This window comes from Phaenicophaeus curvirostris, chromosome 23 (assembly GCF_032191515.1).
Source record: "Phaenicophaeus curvirostris isolate KB17595 chromosome 23, BPBGC_Pcur_1.0, whole genome shotgun sequence".
Lineage (NCBI taxonomy): Eukaryota > Metazoa > Chordata > Aves > Cuculiformes > Cuculidae > Phaenicophaeus > Phaenicophaeus curvirostris.
In genome coordinates, this window is record NC_091414.1 from 3,581,051 (window position 1) to 3,596,740 (window position 15,690).

At 57.9% G+C, this 15,690-nt stretch overlaps 1 protein-coding gene across 1 annotated transcript; it reads right to left on the reverse strand.

Annotated features, from left to right (window-relative positions):
- Positions 1–2,095: 2,095 nt before the first annotated feature.
- Positions 2,096–11,616, reverse strand: SESN2 (sestrin 2). The gene is made up of 9 exons (XM_069875579.1): positions 11,569–11,616; positions 7,334–7,399; positions 6,246–6,443; positions 5,516–5,698; positions 4,986–5,195; positions 4,209–4,652; positions 3,834–4,024; positions 3,491–3,635; positions 2,096–3,406 (listed from the first exon to the last, which is right to left on the reverse strand). Exons 1-9 carry the CDS (start codon positions 11,611–11,613, stop codon positions 3,320–3,322), a joined length of 1,569 nt encoding a protein of 522 aa, XP_069731680.1. The 5' UTR covers positions 11,614–11,616; the 3' UTR covers positions 2,096–3,319.
- Positions 11,617–15,690: the final 4,074 nt, after the last annotated feature.

The following is a 15,690-nucleotide window of genomic DNA, read 5'->3' on the forward strand; positions in this document are numbered from 1 at the left end:
ATTAGACGTACGCGTACAAATTGCAGGTCTTGGTTAAACACTGGGTGGGGAATTTATTGGTTTATAATTGTGACCACCTGAAAAAAAAGGAAGGGGGTTAAAGTGATGCAATAGGGCAGGCAAGGAGCCAAAGGCAACGACTCTGTGTCAGTTCATAGAATGGTTTGAGTTGGAAGGGACCTTAAAAATCATCTAATTCCACCCTCTGCCATGAGCAGGGACACTTCCCACTGGATCAGGGGCTCCAAGCCCCATCCAACCTGGCCTTGAACCCCTCCAGGGATGGGGCAGCCAAGCTCATCGTGAAGAAATTCCTCCTTATGTCCAGTCTAAATCAATTTAAAGCTGTTCCCCCTCGTCCTATCGCTACAAGGAGAAGAATGGGAAACGCCAGATGCCCACAGAAAATCCTTTGGGGAGTTAAAATAAATTTGGAGCCTTTTTTCTGCGAAAACCAAGCTTTGCAAGGCTGTAGGAGAAGGAAGTTGAGGCTGCACCTCGAATCCTGGGATCAGTTTTGGGGTCCTCACTCCAAGAAGGACATTGAGGGACTGGAGCGTGTCTGGAGAAGGGAACGGAGCTGGGGAAGGGGCTGGAGAACAGGAGATCTGGGAGAGCCTGATTGACCTGGGGGTGTTTAGCCTGGAGAAGAGGAGGTTGAGGGGAGAGCTCATCGCTCTCTGCAGCTCCTGAAAGGAGGTTGTGGGGGAGGTGGGTGCTGGGCTCTTCTCCCAAGTAACAAGGGATGGGAGGAGAGGAAATGGCTTCAGGTTGTGCCAGGGAAGGTTTAGGTTGGATATCAGGAAAGATTTCTTTACCAAAAGGGTGGTGAAGCCCTGGCAGAGGCTGCCCAGGGCAGTGGTGGAGTCTCCATCCCTGGAGAGGTTCAAAAAACTGAATGATTCTATGATTCTCTATTTCCTAAACGCATCCGCATTCACCAGCCATGGAAAGGGACCTGGACAGGGACACCAACCCAGGGAAAGCACAACCAGCAAAGCTGAGGGAGACCCTTTCTCCTGCCTCAGTTTCCCCAGTGCCCTTTGAGCTGCCCCAGAAGCGCTTTCCCCCCATGCACGGTGCAAACAGAATCCCTGCTCTATAAACCCTCACCGATGGTGACCAAGCTCCATCTGGTCAAACAGCCCCATGTCCCCACTCAGGTGGGACGTACGGTAGGTCCTACCTGTCAGCAGAGGCTGGAGGACCCAGACAGCCCCAGAGTTAAGATCCAGCTCCTTGCTCCTTCCTGGAGCAAGGGGACGGGCAGGCCCCTCCTCAAGAATCTTATCAGCAGCTGCCAGGAGGTCCTGCCTGCACCCTGATAAATGCTGAGCTCCACATCACGGGGTTGAGGTGTCCCCAGTGCCTCTTCAACCCCCCAGCAGCTCGCTCAGCCCCGTTCCAGCAGCAGGACCTGAGCATCCTATGGGACACCTACATCATCCTATATAGGATGAGAGGAAATGACCTCAAGTAGCATCAGGGCAGGTTCAGACTGGACATCAGGAAGAATTTCTTCACCAAAAGGGTTCTCGGCATTGGCAGAGGCTGCCCAGGGAGGTGGTTGAGCTCCCATCCCTGGAGGGATTTAAAAGACCAGTAGATGAGGTGCTCAGGGATGGTTCAGTAGAGAAAAGGTATGGTTGGACTCGATCTCAAAGGTCTTTTCCAACCAAACGATTCGATGACTGGGATGTTGGTGCCCCAAATCCTGGCTTTCCAGGGGGGCACCTCACTCAGCAAAATCACATTTTGGTTGGAAGGGACCTCAAAACCCATCCAGTTCCACTCCCCCTGCCTTAGGCAGGCACACCTCCCACTGGATCGGGTTGCTCAGAGTCACCTAGAAGTTGGGAACAACTGCTGCAAGGACAGAATCCACCTTCTTGTGCAAACTGGGAGCGCAGGGCTCCCCATTCTCCCCCTCGGACATCCCAGGGCTGCTCCAGCCACCCCTGGAGCAGTGGGGGACACACATCCCAGACCGTGCTGTGCAGGATCAGCCCCTGGGGCTGAGCGAGGGGAAGAGGACGGTGCAGCTCGCGGTGCCGCCCTGCGACTTGGAAAACTGAAATAAAAAAAGGCAACGAAAAACAAAAAGAACAATTTTATTCTTCCAAACAAGATCTGTAGCAAAGCCACAGTGGCATCACCATGCCCAGTCAGGAGTAAATATACCCCAAAATTAGAGAAATAACTTAATTGGAGCTACATTTCAGCAGAGTCAAACCCAGAGTGGGCTGAGCAGCAGGTGATGCTGCTGGACCCGGATCCGCGCTCCAGCAGAGCTGGGAGCAGGGATTCTCCTGAACCAGCACCTCCCCGGCGACCTGCACCGCTGGGAGATGCTCTGGCCCAGCTGGGGAAAGCCATGGGCACCCCACATCCCCCCCAGCACCCTCACAGCAGGCAGGAGGGCAGCGCCCACCTCGGGCACGAAGGCTGAGCCAGCGGAGATGAGGCAGCAGCTAAAAAATGATGCAAAAAAATAAAGAAAAAGGGTGTAAAACCCAGTGCAGGCACTCCTACCCTCACCCTGCTCTGGGAACCAGGTTAAGAGGCACTTCACATCCCATATTACAGGGGGCTGAACCCATCCTGAAGCCCCTGCTGAGAGGTGGCTGGGGGTCCAGGACACCTGAGGGAGCAGCGAGGGGATGTCCCCATGTCACAGCAGGCACTGAAAGCAGATCAAACACCCAGGTCAGAGCAGGGAGGAGTCGTGGAGCCACAGCCGCGCAGACTTCGATGTGGAGGGACTCAGCTCGGAGACCAGGGGCTGCTTGCTGGGTGATGGGATGGCTGGATGCTTCTCCCATTCCTGCAGCATCTGCCTCGGGTGTGAGGCAGGGAGGTGGAGAAGGGGGAGCCAGGACAGCATTCCCTGAGCAGCTGCGCATCTTCCAGCACGACGAGGCCCCGAGAAGCAGAGGCGATGGCCGCGATACCTTCTGGCGATCCCAGATCCCCTGTGGCAGCAGTCTTGGTGCCAGGACGTGGCATGGAGGTGTCACACCAGCACCTTCAAGCACCTGGTTTGGCTTCGTTCAGGCTCACCCCAAGAAAGGCACAGAGCAATGGAGCTCCCCCAGCTCCACCAAGCCCAGGGTAACACCCTGGGATCTTCCCAGCACCAACAGCTTCTTGAAGATCCCCTCTGCTGGGATGAGGGGCAGGGAAGCCCCACGTTTCCTTCCACAGCTCCAGATCCCTCAAGGGAGGAGACAATTTTCCAGCCAAGTCTTTAGGGAATCAGCTCCCCCCTGGCCTTTCCCCCAAACCTGGGGTAGGAGGAGGAGGAGGGAGCAGAGGTGGGTCAGGTCATGTAGCGGGTGACGGCTCTCAGGGCGTAGAGCAGAGCCGCCTGCATCCGAGCCTCCAGCAAGAGCAGGTTGATGTGCACCTACAGAAGGAGAGCAGGGTCAGGGCACAGAGGGGGCTCGGCACCTCCAAACCCTACCAGGGTGAGAAGGGATGAGGGCAGCACCTTCTCCGAGTGCTTGAAGTGTCTCCAGAACTGCGCGTACATCCGCTTGGTCGTCTTCTCCGGGTAGCAAGCCACCGTCTTGATGTAGATCTTCAAGCTGCGCTCCAGGAGCTGGTTCACCTCCCCGTAGTCATAGTCATCGTAGCTGGGCGAGAGAGGACAACATGTTGCTCCAGGCACCTGCCCATTCCTACACCTCGAGGTCTTTCCAGATCCAAGCCAAGCTCTCCAACATCAACCCTTTGCCTTGGTCTCACCGAGAGCTGCAGGCTCCCAGGCTGGAGCTGCTCACCGGCTCTACCCAGGGTGGAGAAGAGGCTCTGGCAGCAGCTCAGGGACCTACCGGATGCCGAAGACACAGTGGACGTAGTTCCAGATGGCCCTACGGAGCATGGACGTGTCCACGCCGCAGTGCATGGCGATGGTGTTGTAGGTCAGGTTGTAGACAACCTGGAACTTCTCATCCAGGAGCTGCCCCACGTCGGGGTAGAGGCGGTTGATCAGCGAGAAGCCGTGGTCCTCCCAGGTGTAATCCTGCCAGAGAACGGATGCTGGAGTCGGGGCTTGATGGGGACACGTGGAGTCCTTTCAAAGCCAGGGTCTTCGAGGCTTGGCTCTCCCCCCATGATAACCACTCCCACCTGGTTGCGCTGCTCAAGCAGCTCCAGCCTGGTTCCAACCCAACCAAGGCAAGCAGGACCTGCCACCCAGCACCCACCTGCGCACGGAAAGTGGGGGGGGCCTGCTCGCCCCTCCGGTGAGAGGTGCATGTAGCGACTGGGGTCCCTTGCCAGGAAGCAGCAGTGCGTGGAGGAGAGGAGCCAGCACCTGCGCTCAGAGGAGCAGGATCAGGGCCCCCAGCGTGCAGGGTTGGCTTTGCAGACACTGTGCAAAGCCAACCCTGCAGCTGGGGGCCTGATCCTGCTCCTCCCTGGGCAGGTGCTGGCTCCTCTCCTCCCGCACTGTGACTTCCCTGGCCCACAGGGACCCCAGCCCCCTGCACCTCCTCACCGGAGGGAGTGACCAGCAAACTCTCCGTTTTCTCCAGCTCAAAGCGTGTCTCCATCTCCTCCTGCGTGACACCCTCCTCCTCCATCTGGTTTTCCTGCAGGAGCTTCATCTTCTCCATCAGCATCTCCACCTCCTGCATCGCGTCCTTGCCCTGGTGAAGCAGGGGACAGAGTCAACGCTGCCCCAGGTCGAGCAAGATCGCGGAGGGGTTAGAAGACCAGAGCAGCACGGAGCCACTCTTGGCTCTGCTGTCGCTTGGAGCAACCCCAGAGCTCCTCTAAAGAGCGTTTGCCTCTGGGTTTGTCCTGCCTGGACCATCCCAGGGACCGGAATACCACGTGGAAGGTGCTGCTGCACAGCCCTAAAGCATCTGCTCTTCCCAATAAAATGCAATTCCCAAGGGAAGCACCAGAAAGCAGCCTAGCAGCCCACCATGCCCTCCCTTCCAACCCCACAGCCCTGCAAAGCAAAGCCCCCCTCTTACCCCAGAGCCCCCCGGGCTGTCGTCGGAGGCAGGGCTGCTGTCGCCGCGGGGCGAGGGGGGCCGGGAGCTCTGCCCCCCATCCTGGTCCTCCTCGGGGTTGATGCCGCAGCCGAAGACAAAGGAGGCGAGCGAGTGGTAGTGGGTGAGGAGCACCAGGGCTTGGACCAGCTCTGCCAGGGACCAACTGTTCTCCCCGGTCTTCAGCAGAGCCTGCAAGGCACACGGGGTTGGAGAGGGCCCCCCCAGCCTCCCCTGATGCACCCCCCAACACACCCCAGAGCGGGGGGAGACAGGGGGGTATGTGGGATGCGCTTCCCCCCCTAAACCAACCACCTCTGGCAGGACAGTCCCCAACCAGGGGGGGACAAATCACCCCTTCCCCAACCATTTGGAGGAGCACAGACCCTGCTCTCCATCTCAAAGACTGCCCTGAAAGGGTTAAACCTGGGAGAGTGGGGGGATGTCACCCCTAGGGTCAAGCCACCCCCTAAAACCAGGTTCTTCGGGGACCTGCAGCCCCCGGCTCTCACCTCGATGTGGTCCTTGGTGATGAGCCAGGGCCGGTGCGCCAGCAGCTTGTTGATCTCATTGAGGTTCCTGAGTTTTTGGGGGGCACAGTGCAGCCCCTGCAGCCATGCTGGGTTGCCCCCCGCCCGCAGGAACTCCCCCATGTGCAAACCCACCAGGTAGGAGCACTGATGCCGGGCTGCTGCCTGCGGGGAGAGCCGCGCGGTCAGCCCCCAGCACCAGCCAGGTCCTCCCAACCTCCTACAAGCCCTTGGAGAAGCCAAGGAAGGGACCCACCTCCCCGGCATCAACCTTGGAGGGTATTCCCTGGGGGTGAGATCCAGATCAGGGTCTCCATCCCTGGAGGGGTTCAAGGCCAGCTTGGATGGGGTTTGGAGCCCCTGATCCAGCGGGAGGTGTCCCTGCCCATGGTAGTGGGTGGAACCAGATGGGCTTTGAGGTCCCTTCCAACCCAAATCATTTCATGGTTCCATGATTCTAACTTGCTGTCAACCAGAACCCCCAGATCCCATCCCTGGAGGTGCTGAAGACCAGATTAGATGGGGCTTGGAGCTCCTGATCCAGCGGGAGGTGTCCCTGCCCATGGCAGGGGTAGAACTGGATGGGCTTTGAGGTCCCTTCCAACTCAACCCATTCCATTGTTCCCTGAAACTCCTTCCTGTTTCCAGGCAAAACCCCAGCGCAGGTGCTGGGACCACACGTATCCCCACGTCCCACGGACCCCGTCCTCACCATGATAGCGATGTAGTGGCGTTTGTGGTAGGGCAGGGGCCCGTCCATGCGCAGCAGGAGGCACTGGGTCTTCCAGAAGCTGCTGAGATACTGGGGGTGCAGCCCCATCACCATGGTGATGTTGTCCACCCTGCCCGCCGAGACGAAAGCCTCGATGAGGAGCTGGCGACAGCTGCTCTCCACACCTCCCTGCAGGATCTGCGAGGATGGAGAGAGGAGGGAGGTGAAGGGCTGCCCCCCAACTCTTCCCAAGAGCCCCCCCAACCTAGAAGGAAGCTCAACCCAGGCAACCAAGAGCACCCATCCCACCACACGAGATGCTCACCCCATCCGAGGTGCTCAGCCTTCTCCCTCCTGCCCTGAACGGACACCGCCGGGAGCTCCCGCTCCCCATCTCCCCAGCTTTGGGGGTCTCCATCCCGGACCCCCGTGCAGCCCGGCCAGCTCCGACTCTTGGGTTGTTTATTTGGACGCTGGTGTTCAGGGTGGGGAGGAGGAGATGGGGCTCAGCAACTCCCCCCTCCAGCTTCTCCACCCCCACCGCCGTGACGAAACCACCGGCGCTATCGCTGCCGACGGAGGAACCATCTGGGACACCCACACCGGGTGCTGAGATAGCGCTGAGCGCCCGGCACGGGGACGCCCGGGGATTTCAGGGCACGGGGTTTTTTTTTTTTTTTGGGGGGTGCAGAGCAGGGGTTGCCTTTGCAGCACAGGGGAACAAGAGCAGGGGGGCTGGATAGGTGACTTTTAAAGGTCCTTTCCAACCCAAACCATTCTGGGATGCTGCGTTCGGCTGAGCGGGGAAACTGAGGCACGGGCAGGGAAGGGACTCGGGGTAGGAAAATACCAGGAAACAACACAACTGCTCCCCAAATCTTCTAAAACAAGACACATATAGAGCGCCACAAGGATCACCCTGAGCTGGATGACCCTTCCCCATCCCACCCTGAGCCCTAGAAATTGAGGCGGGGGGGTGGGAATCCTCCCTCAACAGCCCCCTGTCCCCCCACCCAGGGTGGAGAGGGGCGAAGGACCCCCCAGCAGCGAGGGACGCGCCCAGCCAAGCCCATCCCCATCGCTCTCACCTCTCCCAGGGGGATGAAGGCGCTGGGACCCCTCCCCAGCTGCTGGGGGTCCTGGATGTCTGTGTCCTAGGAAGGAAAGAGCGTCGGCTTCGGGCCAGCAACCGGGGCAGCCAGGAGCCACCGAGCATCGCTGGGATGAGCGCGGCGGCACCGGAAAGGGTGACTCAGGCAGCCACCCCACAGGGGCGACGGGGACACGCGGCCATCGCCCCCGCAGCACTGCGTCAGCCTGACGAAACCCAGCTGGGGTGTTGCTCTGTCCCTGACACACCGGGACGGCCGAGCCCGGAGAGCGGAGACACCCCTTGGCTCACAATTCGCCACGGAAAACACAGCGCAAAGCGGAGCCCAGGCTGCTCCGCGGGTCCTGGGAACAACCACGGGGGTTTGCAATCAATTCTATGATTGCAATCAAATTCTATGATTTGCAATCATAGAATCACCAGGTTGGAAGAGACCCACCGGATCATTGAGTCCAACCATTCCCATCAATCACTAACCCATGTCCCTCAGCGCCTCGTCCACCCGTCCCTTAAACCCCTCCAGGGAATCATCACCATAAACTGGGGCTCCCGCTAACACCCGTGGGCACAAAACACCCCTCAACATCTCCACTGGTTTTCTTTTCCCTCCCCAAATCTACAGTGTAAATAGAAACAAGCCACCCAGTGCTGCCCCCCATGCTCCCGGTACAGGCTCAGCAGCGGTTTGACCCCCCCATATTCCATCCCCAACCCTCCTTAGGGAAGACCAAGTGCTCTATTTTCATAGAATCACCAGGTGGGAAAAGACCCCTTGGATCATCGAGTCCAACCATTCCCATCAATCACTAACCCACGTCCCTCAGCACCTTGTCCACCCGTCCCTTAAACCCCTCCAGGGAAGGTGACTCAACCCCCTCCCTGGGCAGCCTCTGCCACTGCCCAATGACCCTTTCCATGAAAAATTTTCTCCAAGCAGACCATTTTTCCCCTCTCTGCCAGGGTAGGGGCTCGGCTGTGCCCAACACGGGTGCTCCCAGGAGCAGCAACGGGGATGCTGCCAGCACAAACCCCCACCCCGAGCCCAACAGGACTGGGACACCCCACCCAAGCCAACGCTAAAATAACCCCTCAAACATCTACAGAGAACGCAGAACCTGGAGAAAAGAAGGTGGGAAAGGGTTCAAGTGCTCCCAGCCCAGGGAAGGAGGTGAGGGGGAAGGGCTCGGTGCACGGTCACCCCAAATCCAGGGGGGACACGGCACTTGCGTGGGAGCAGGATGGAAACGTGGCAGTGGTAGCAGAAAGAGCATTCAGCACATAAATGCCTGCAGCATCGCTTCCTCCAGCCCTTCAGCTCAGGATGCAGGTGCCGGTGGTGGCACCGCTGGGCACGCCGGAGGCGCTCAGCACCCTGCTCCGGGTGGAGAAACACCAGCCCGCTATTCCCATTCCCTGCAGGAATCCCCCAGGTCCCTCTGCCAGGACAAGCTGGGGGTGGGGAGGCCCAGGTTGCCCAGAGCAGGGGTGGCTGCCCCATCCCTGGAGGGGTTCAAGGGCAGGTAGGATGGGGCTTGGAGCCCCTGATCCAGTGGGAGGTGTCCTTGCCCATGGCAGGGGTGGAATGGATGATCTTTAAGATCCCTTCCAACCCAAACTATTCTATGATTTTCCAAACCTCAGAAGGCTTCAAAATCCAACAGCACAAACAGACACGCACCTTCCAGCCCATTAATGATGGGGAAGCTCAACGAGCAGCTCTGAGCCCAACTCTGCTCTCCCCCTGAGCTCAGAAACCAGCATCACACCCAGCGCCGTGGTCCCCACCTCCTGCAACCACGCAGGAGAGGCTGCGGTGCCAGCATTCACCTGCGGGAGATGGGACATGCCCAGGTGGAACACCAGCAGCTGGAGGCTGAACCATTCAATTATTCCTTGAAATTCAATTATTCTCTCCAACTACCTGAGAGGAGGTTGTGGAGAGGAGGGAGCTGGGCTCTTCTCCCAGGGGACAGGGGACAGGACGAGAGGGAATGGCCTCAAGCTCCGCCAGGGGAGGGTCAGGCTGGACATTAGGAAAAAATATTTCATGGAAAGGGTGATTGGGCAGTGGCAGAGGCTGCCCAGGGAGGGGGTTGAGTCCCCTTCCCTGGAGGGGTTTAAGGGACGGGTGGATGAGGTGCTGAGGGACATGGGTTAGTGACTGATGGGAAGGGTTGGACTCGATGATCTGGTGGGTCTCTTCCAACCTGGTGATTCTGTGATTCTATGATCTGTGGACCCATGGTGGTAGCTATAACCTCCTTTTCTTTCCCTCTTCTCCCCATCTCTTTCCTTGTTTTCTTTCTCTACCATAAGTCACTTTATGAGCACAATTAATAACGCGCCAGTTTAGATCGAAATTTGACTCCCTTGACTCTTTGAATTATTTGCCCTCTGAAATCATAACCGAAATAAACTCATGAGTGGACTGTGACAGCTCCCCACGTGCCGGGCAGCGGGTCGCGGCTGGTCCCGGGCTGCAGCGATGCCAGCAGCTCCTGCATCCGCACGGGATGCTCCTGCCCTGAATCACTGCGGAAGCGACACCGGGGTGACAGCGGGCGCGGGCTCGTGCCAGCGCGGCTCTGGGTGCTGAGCTGGCTCCGCGCTGACTCACGATTTGGGGAGAAAGAGCTTCTTCCCTGCTCCAAGAGGCTCCCCAGGAGGGGACGGCAGCGGAGAGACCCCAGCAGGCAAATCCCCAGGCGAGGAGCAGCCAGGCAGCCCAGCCCACCCTACTGCTTTTTGCTGAAAGCTCAGGGTGACCTTTGAAGGCGTTTTTTAATCCTCCTCGTTATGTTTTGCTGCATTAAGCAATCCTCAGGGGTGCTGCGGTTAACCCTCCCCGTGCCGCCTCCGGGTTGCGCCTCACCTCTTGCTTCTGCTAGTGGGGAAACTGAGGCACGGAGGCGATGCTACCACCTGCGCCGGCCACACAACCTGCTCCCACGCTCAGGGCAGGTGAAAAGTCTTGAAATAGCCACAGAGGGAAGGAGTTAAACCCCCAAAGGAGCAGGAGGACCAGTGTGCTGAGCAGGGAGCCACCCTGGCGCTGCCGCCAATGCTTAGTCAGGTGTTGGAAAATCATTCTTGATAAGGTGAGGTTAAACAAACAACCCTGCAGCCACCCAGCACAGCAAGTTTGCCCCTGCAGGGGTGCAAACCCCACGCCCACCGAGCTCCTGTGCCCGCCAGACGTTGGTGGCATCCTCAGCATCTCCATCCTCCCCAAAAAGTGGATTCCTTGGCTCTCTGGGGTCTTTCCCACCCACTGTCCCAGGGTTTTCCAGCTTGGAGTAACCATCCCTGCCGCTACAACGAGTATTTGGGTTATTTGGGGAGGCACCAGCTCCCCGCAAGCAAAGTCTCGAGGTGCAGAGCGATCCCGCTGGCCCTGGGGAAACCTGAGGAAAGGGGAACGGAGGAGCAAGTGGAAAAACTGCAAGCATTTTTTCCAAAGTGGAAAATAAGTCTTATAAATAGACACAATTCTCAGCTTCTAGGAAAGTCAGCAGGGTGATGGATGAAGTTGCAGACCAGCCTGACTGCCCAGGATGGACAGGGGGTCCCGCAAAGCTCCATGGACACCTCCGGACTCTGTTTTTTTTGCACTGGACGCCAAATGCAAAAGCCCTGGGCAATATGAGATGTTTCCCAGACCTCCGGGTTAACTGGGACACAAAAAAGATTCCATGCCCGGGCTTGGGAATGGCAGCACGACTCAACGGAGGCCCCAGCCTCCCCCTAACTCTGCATCACTGACCCCCCAGCCCATTCCCAGCCCCTGCCTCAGTTTCCCTTTGGCAGCCCACGCCACAAGCTGGACCCCCGCCTGCCTCTTGCACACGTCGCAGCTCCCGGGGGTGTTCAGGACACCCCGATATCCCCCCTCCCAAGCCTCCCCAGTGCCAGAATAGGACCTGTGCCTGCTCTTGGGGGGTTGAGGAGACCCCAATACCACCCCCCCAGCCTCCCCAGCGCCAGCACAGGATCACTGCATCCTCAGGAGACCCTCGGGGGGGCTCCCAGCATCCCAGCAGCCTTATTTTCACCCCCCTGCGTGCAAGAGGGTCCCTTTTCCAGCTCCATCCCATCTCCTCCGCCCCCTCCCCAAGGAGAGGGGACCCCGGGAGGCGCCCGGTGCCAGCCCCCCACGCTATCCCGGTGGCTCGGGGTGTGTGTGTGGGAAGGGGGGGACCGGGGGTCCCTTACCTGGGGGACCCCGCAGCCCCGGTAGCGCGACCCGGCCAGCAGCATGACCAGCGCCGGGGGTCCCCGCGCCCCGCGCCGCTTTCATAGAGCGGGGTGGGCGTGGCTTCATATGGCCACGCCCCCTCCACCATCTCAGCCAATAGCAAGGCGGGGGGCGGGATCAATTCGGCTATAAGCAACCAATAGCAAGTGAGGGGGCGTGGCCAAAGCGCACGCCACCATTCAATGTCAATGAAGGGGCGTGGCCAACGCGCACGCTCTCGACCAATGGTATTACTTGGGGGCGTGGCCAATGGGGAGCACCGCGCGCGAGGGATGCTGGGAGTTGTAGTTCGCAGGAGTCCCCGCCCCGCGATGGCGGCGGGTCAATTCCCCGACCCCCCAGCCCCGAGGGGGATCAGGGCAGGGCCACAGGGTGGTTTTCGGAGCCCGAGCATCCTTTCTGCTCCTTCTCTCCCCAGGGTTTGGGAGACGGAGTCGTGGAAAACGCCTACTGGGGGCAGAGGGAAAAGAAGTTGATGGGAATGGTTGGACTCGGTGACCCAGTGGGTCCTTTCCAACCTAGTGATTCTATGAAATGACCCCCAGGGGTGATCGAGGACAACTCCTGACCCTACACAGGACAGCCCAACGCTCACCCCGTGGGGCTGAGGGCCAAATGTCACGCTTGGCACTGTGGCTGCTTCTCTGGGAGCCGTTCCAGCCCTCCACCCCCCTCTGGGGAAGAGCTTTCTCCTCCTATCCAACCTAACCCTCCCCTGGCATCTTCCTGCTCTTCCTCTTCCCCTTTTGAAGAAGCTACAGACCACGATGAGGTCTCTTCTCCGGCCTGAACAGACCCAGTGTCTTCAGCTACTCCTCACACTCTTCCCCTCTAAACCCTTCACCATCTCCGTGCCCTCCTCTGGATGCTCTCCAGCACCTTTAGATCCTTTTTTCTGCTGCGGCACCCAAACCTGGTGGAAAAAGGCACGCGAGGAGCCTGAACCCACGTCCACAGGCAGTGATCTTGGTCCAAAATCTCCTGGCTGCCCTGGTCTTACCTCACAGATGGAGTTTGACCCATGGAATGGCTGTATCCCCCTTCCTGCCCCCCCCACTGCATCCCGAGACTCCCACCGGCTTCGCACGGAGCAGTTGGGTTCCTTCAGTCCACAAACCCCCTGCGACTCACCCTGCAGCTTTCCCCTCCCATCCTCTCCAAGGCGTCCAGCTCCCATCCAACCAACCCAATAAAAAGAGGTGAAAAAAGGAGAACAACCCCCCTGCCCCACAAGCAGGGGCAGCCCCGGCCAGCAGCGCCGATAACAATCGGTGCCGTTTGACAGCAAAGTCCAGCAAACACGACTCGCTGCACAAACAACTCGGTTTTGCCTGGTAACAGCCTCCTCCGGCTCCGCTTCGGAGCTCCTGCCAATAAAGTGAAGATGTCAGCACGCCGGGGCACGCTCGCCGGCCTCTGCGGGGAGAGAGGACGGAGAGAGGTTCAAATCATCCTCCCCGTTGGCTGCTCCTTGTCCCCTTCCCGGCGCGACGCAGCCTGCAAACAGCCTGGGCTATTTTTAGGGCTGTTTCGCAAGCGCTGAGGCGGCTCTGGCCACGCTGAGGTGTCTGCTTCTGTATTTACACTTGTGTTATTTGAGAGGAACCATTTAGGGTTGTTATTGTACCTGAGATGAGGGAAAGGTTCTGCTGACTCCGAGGGGAGCCCAGCCCCATGCTCTCCTGGGGCCAGAGATGCTGTTTTAGTCCCATCAGCTCAGTCCAGCTCCATCGGCAGCTCCTTTGGCCCCATCACATCCTGCAAAGACGCCCAGAGCTGCCTCAGCAGGGCAGGACAAGAGGGAACAGCCTCAAGCTCCACCAGGGGAGGGTCAGGCTGGACATCAGGAAAAAAATTTTCATGGAAAGGGAGGTGGCTGAGAAGGACCTGGGCACCCCAGGGCCACGGGTGTGGAGCAGGCAGTGATCCAGCTGCACAGATGGGCTGGAGATGCTGCCAAATATTTCATATAAAAATATCCCGTCAGAAGACACCGGGGGCCGTGCCAGAAGGACATTCATAGAATCATAGAACCACCAGCTTGGAAAAGACTCAGAGGATCATCGAGTCCAACCATTCCTATCAAATACTAAACCATGTCACCAGCCCACCTTACGTCCCCAACCCATCTCTATATCAATGAATCAGAGTGGTTTGGGTTAGAAGGGACCTAAAGATCATCCAGTTCCAACCCCCCTGCCATGGAGATGGGACACAGGAGCTGCACATGCGGAAAAAAACCCATTAGCAACAATGGTTTGTACTGGTGAGGGATCTGGAGCCTCTGGGAATAGCGGTGGGAAGGGTGCTGCTCCTGCATGCTCCAAGAACAGGGACTGAGTACTGGGAGCGCTGGTCCGGCACTGGGAAGGACAGGGGTTACAGCCCAAACACCTTTGGACTCCTGGACCTCTACAGCTTCGCTTTGGAAGGAGGCAAAGGGCAGCTGAGTTCTCTCCATGGAAACCTCTGGTGAAACTGCATCGCGAAGGAACGGGGCTCACTGCCTGTGCCAGCTTTACCCCCTTAGCAGATGATTGAGGACGCGCTGAACATTTCCTATCCCTAAAACCCTGGGCCCTTCTTACAGAACTCCCCGTTGGCTCTGAAACACCCTCCATTCTCTCCATGAGCTTTGCAAGGAGCCCCATCTCCTCGATCAACTTGCTTCTCTTCCTTGCCCAGCTCATCCTCGCTTCCCTCATCTCTTACCTCTTCTGGCTCAGCTACAAAACAGTTACTGAAGCTTTAAAGGATTTTTTTTAAGAGGTAATTTTAAAGCCTCTTGCCCCCAGGGCACGCTGCCTGAGCCAGAGCTCCCAGAAAGCCCCAGCAATTAGTGAGGAATGGAAGGGAGCAGCGTTCGTGGGTTAATTACTGGCTGGTTAAGTCGGTTCACTTCTGCTGCGGGTTAACTTCTGCTGCCGTTTGCACTTCCAGGCTGCAAACCGCTTCATATTCATTTGCAAACTGAAGTTTCAAGGTCCTTGCCGGGGGGGCCTGCAAGTTTGGAAAGGAGATATTTATTCAAGTAATTACTTAAAAACCCCCAATCTTATCTTCTCGGTGAGGAGATCTCAAGAAACGCTTTGTAAGAGGTTTTTCATTGTGCCCTGAAAACCCAACCAGCATCGGCTCCCCGGGAGCTTTGAGCATCTGCAGCTTCAGAAAAGATCTCTGCTGGAAGCAGGTGAGGGGAAGCCAAACAGCAGCTCACCTGAAATGAGCAGAACGGGGAAAAACACTAACCAAAAAATCTGAATGTCTCATTTTTAGCCTTGAGGTCACTACTAGCAGGCAGCCGAGGGCAGTCTGTAATATCGAAGTGTTTAATTACTGTCAAAATCATGTTTTCCTAAAGGTTTGAAATAGAAATAAAGCAATTGCAACCCAAATAAAATATATACATATCTCCCACAAGCTTTCATAGAATAGTTTGGGTTGGAAGGGAACCTTAAAGATCATCCAGAACCCCTCTGCGATGGGCACACGTCCAACTAGATGAGGCTGCTCGAGGTCCAAGCCGCTTCCACGGTGAGAAGGAAGCCTGCGCTAGCAGAGAAAGGCAGGAGCCAGCCCCTTCTTCCCCAAAATCTGTCTGGGAAAGGCAAAAATTGCCCCCAACCCCTTTGGAATCGTCCCTGCCAGGGCAGGGATGGAGCAGCCACTCAGAGATGCAGCCCTGGAGGTGGAGAGCGAGGCTCTTTGGTTCTCCCCACTGTCTCGGAGCTCAGCCTTAAGCAGAGCAGCTCTTATCTCTCTCCCAGCCTGCTGTAAACAGGGATAACTGGGCGCATTCCAGGCCAGGCAAGGTTTGTGCTGCGCTCAGCACAGATAAAGCGCCCTGTGAATGCCAAGCGCCACTGGCACCGTTAACCGGGGAAGAGGTGCCAAGCTCGCCTTCCCTCAGCAGCCGTGTGAGCTTGCGAGTTGGGCACCTTTGTCTGAAAATCAGGAGCAGCTCCTTCTAAGGAGGAGCAACAAGGAGTAGCTCAAGAGCAGATATGCAATACTGAGCTCAGGAAGCATCCAAACCAAGCCAGTGAAGGATACATGGAACAAACCCCTATTTTGCACCC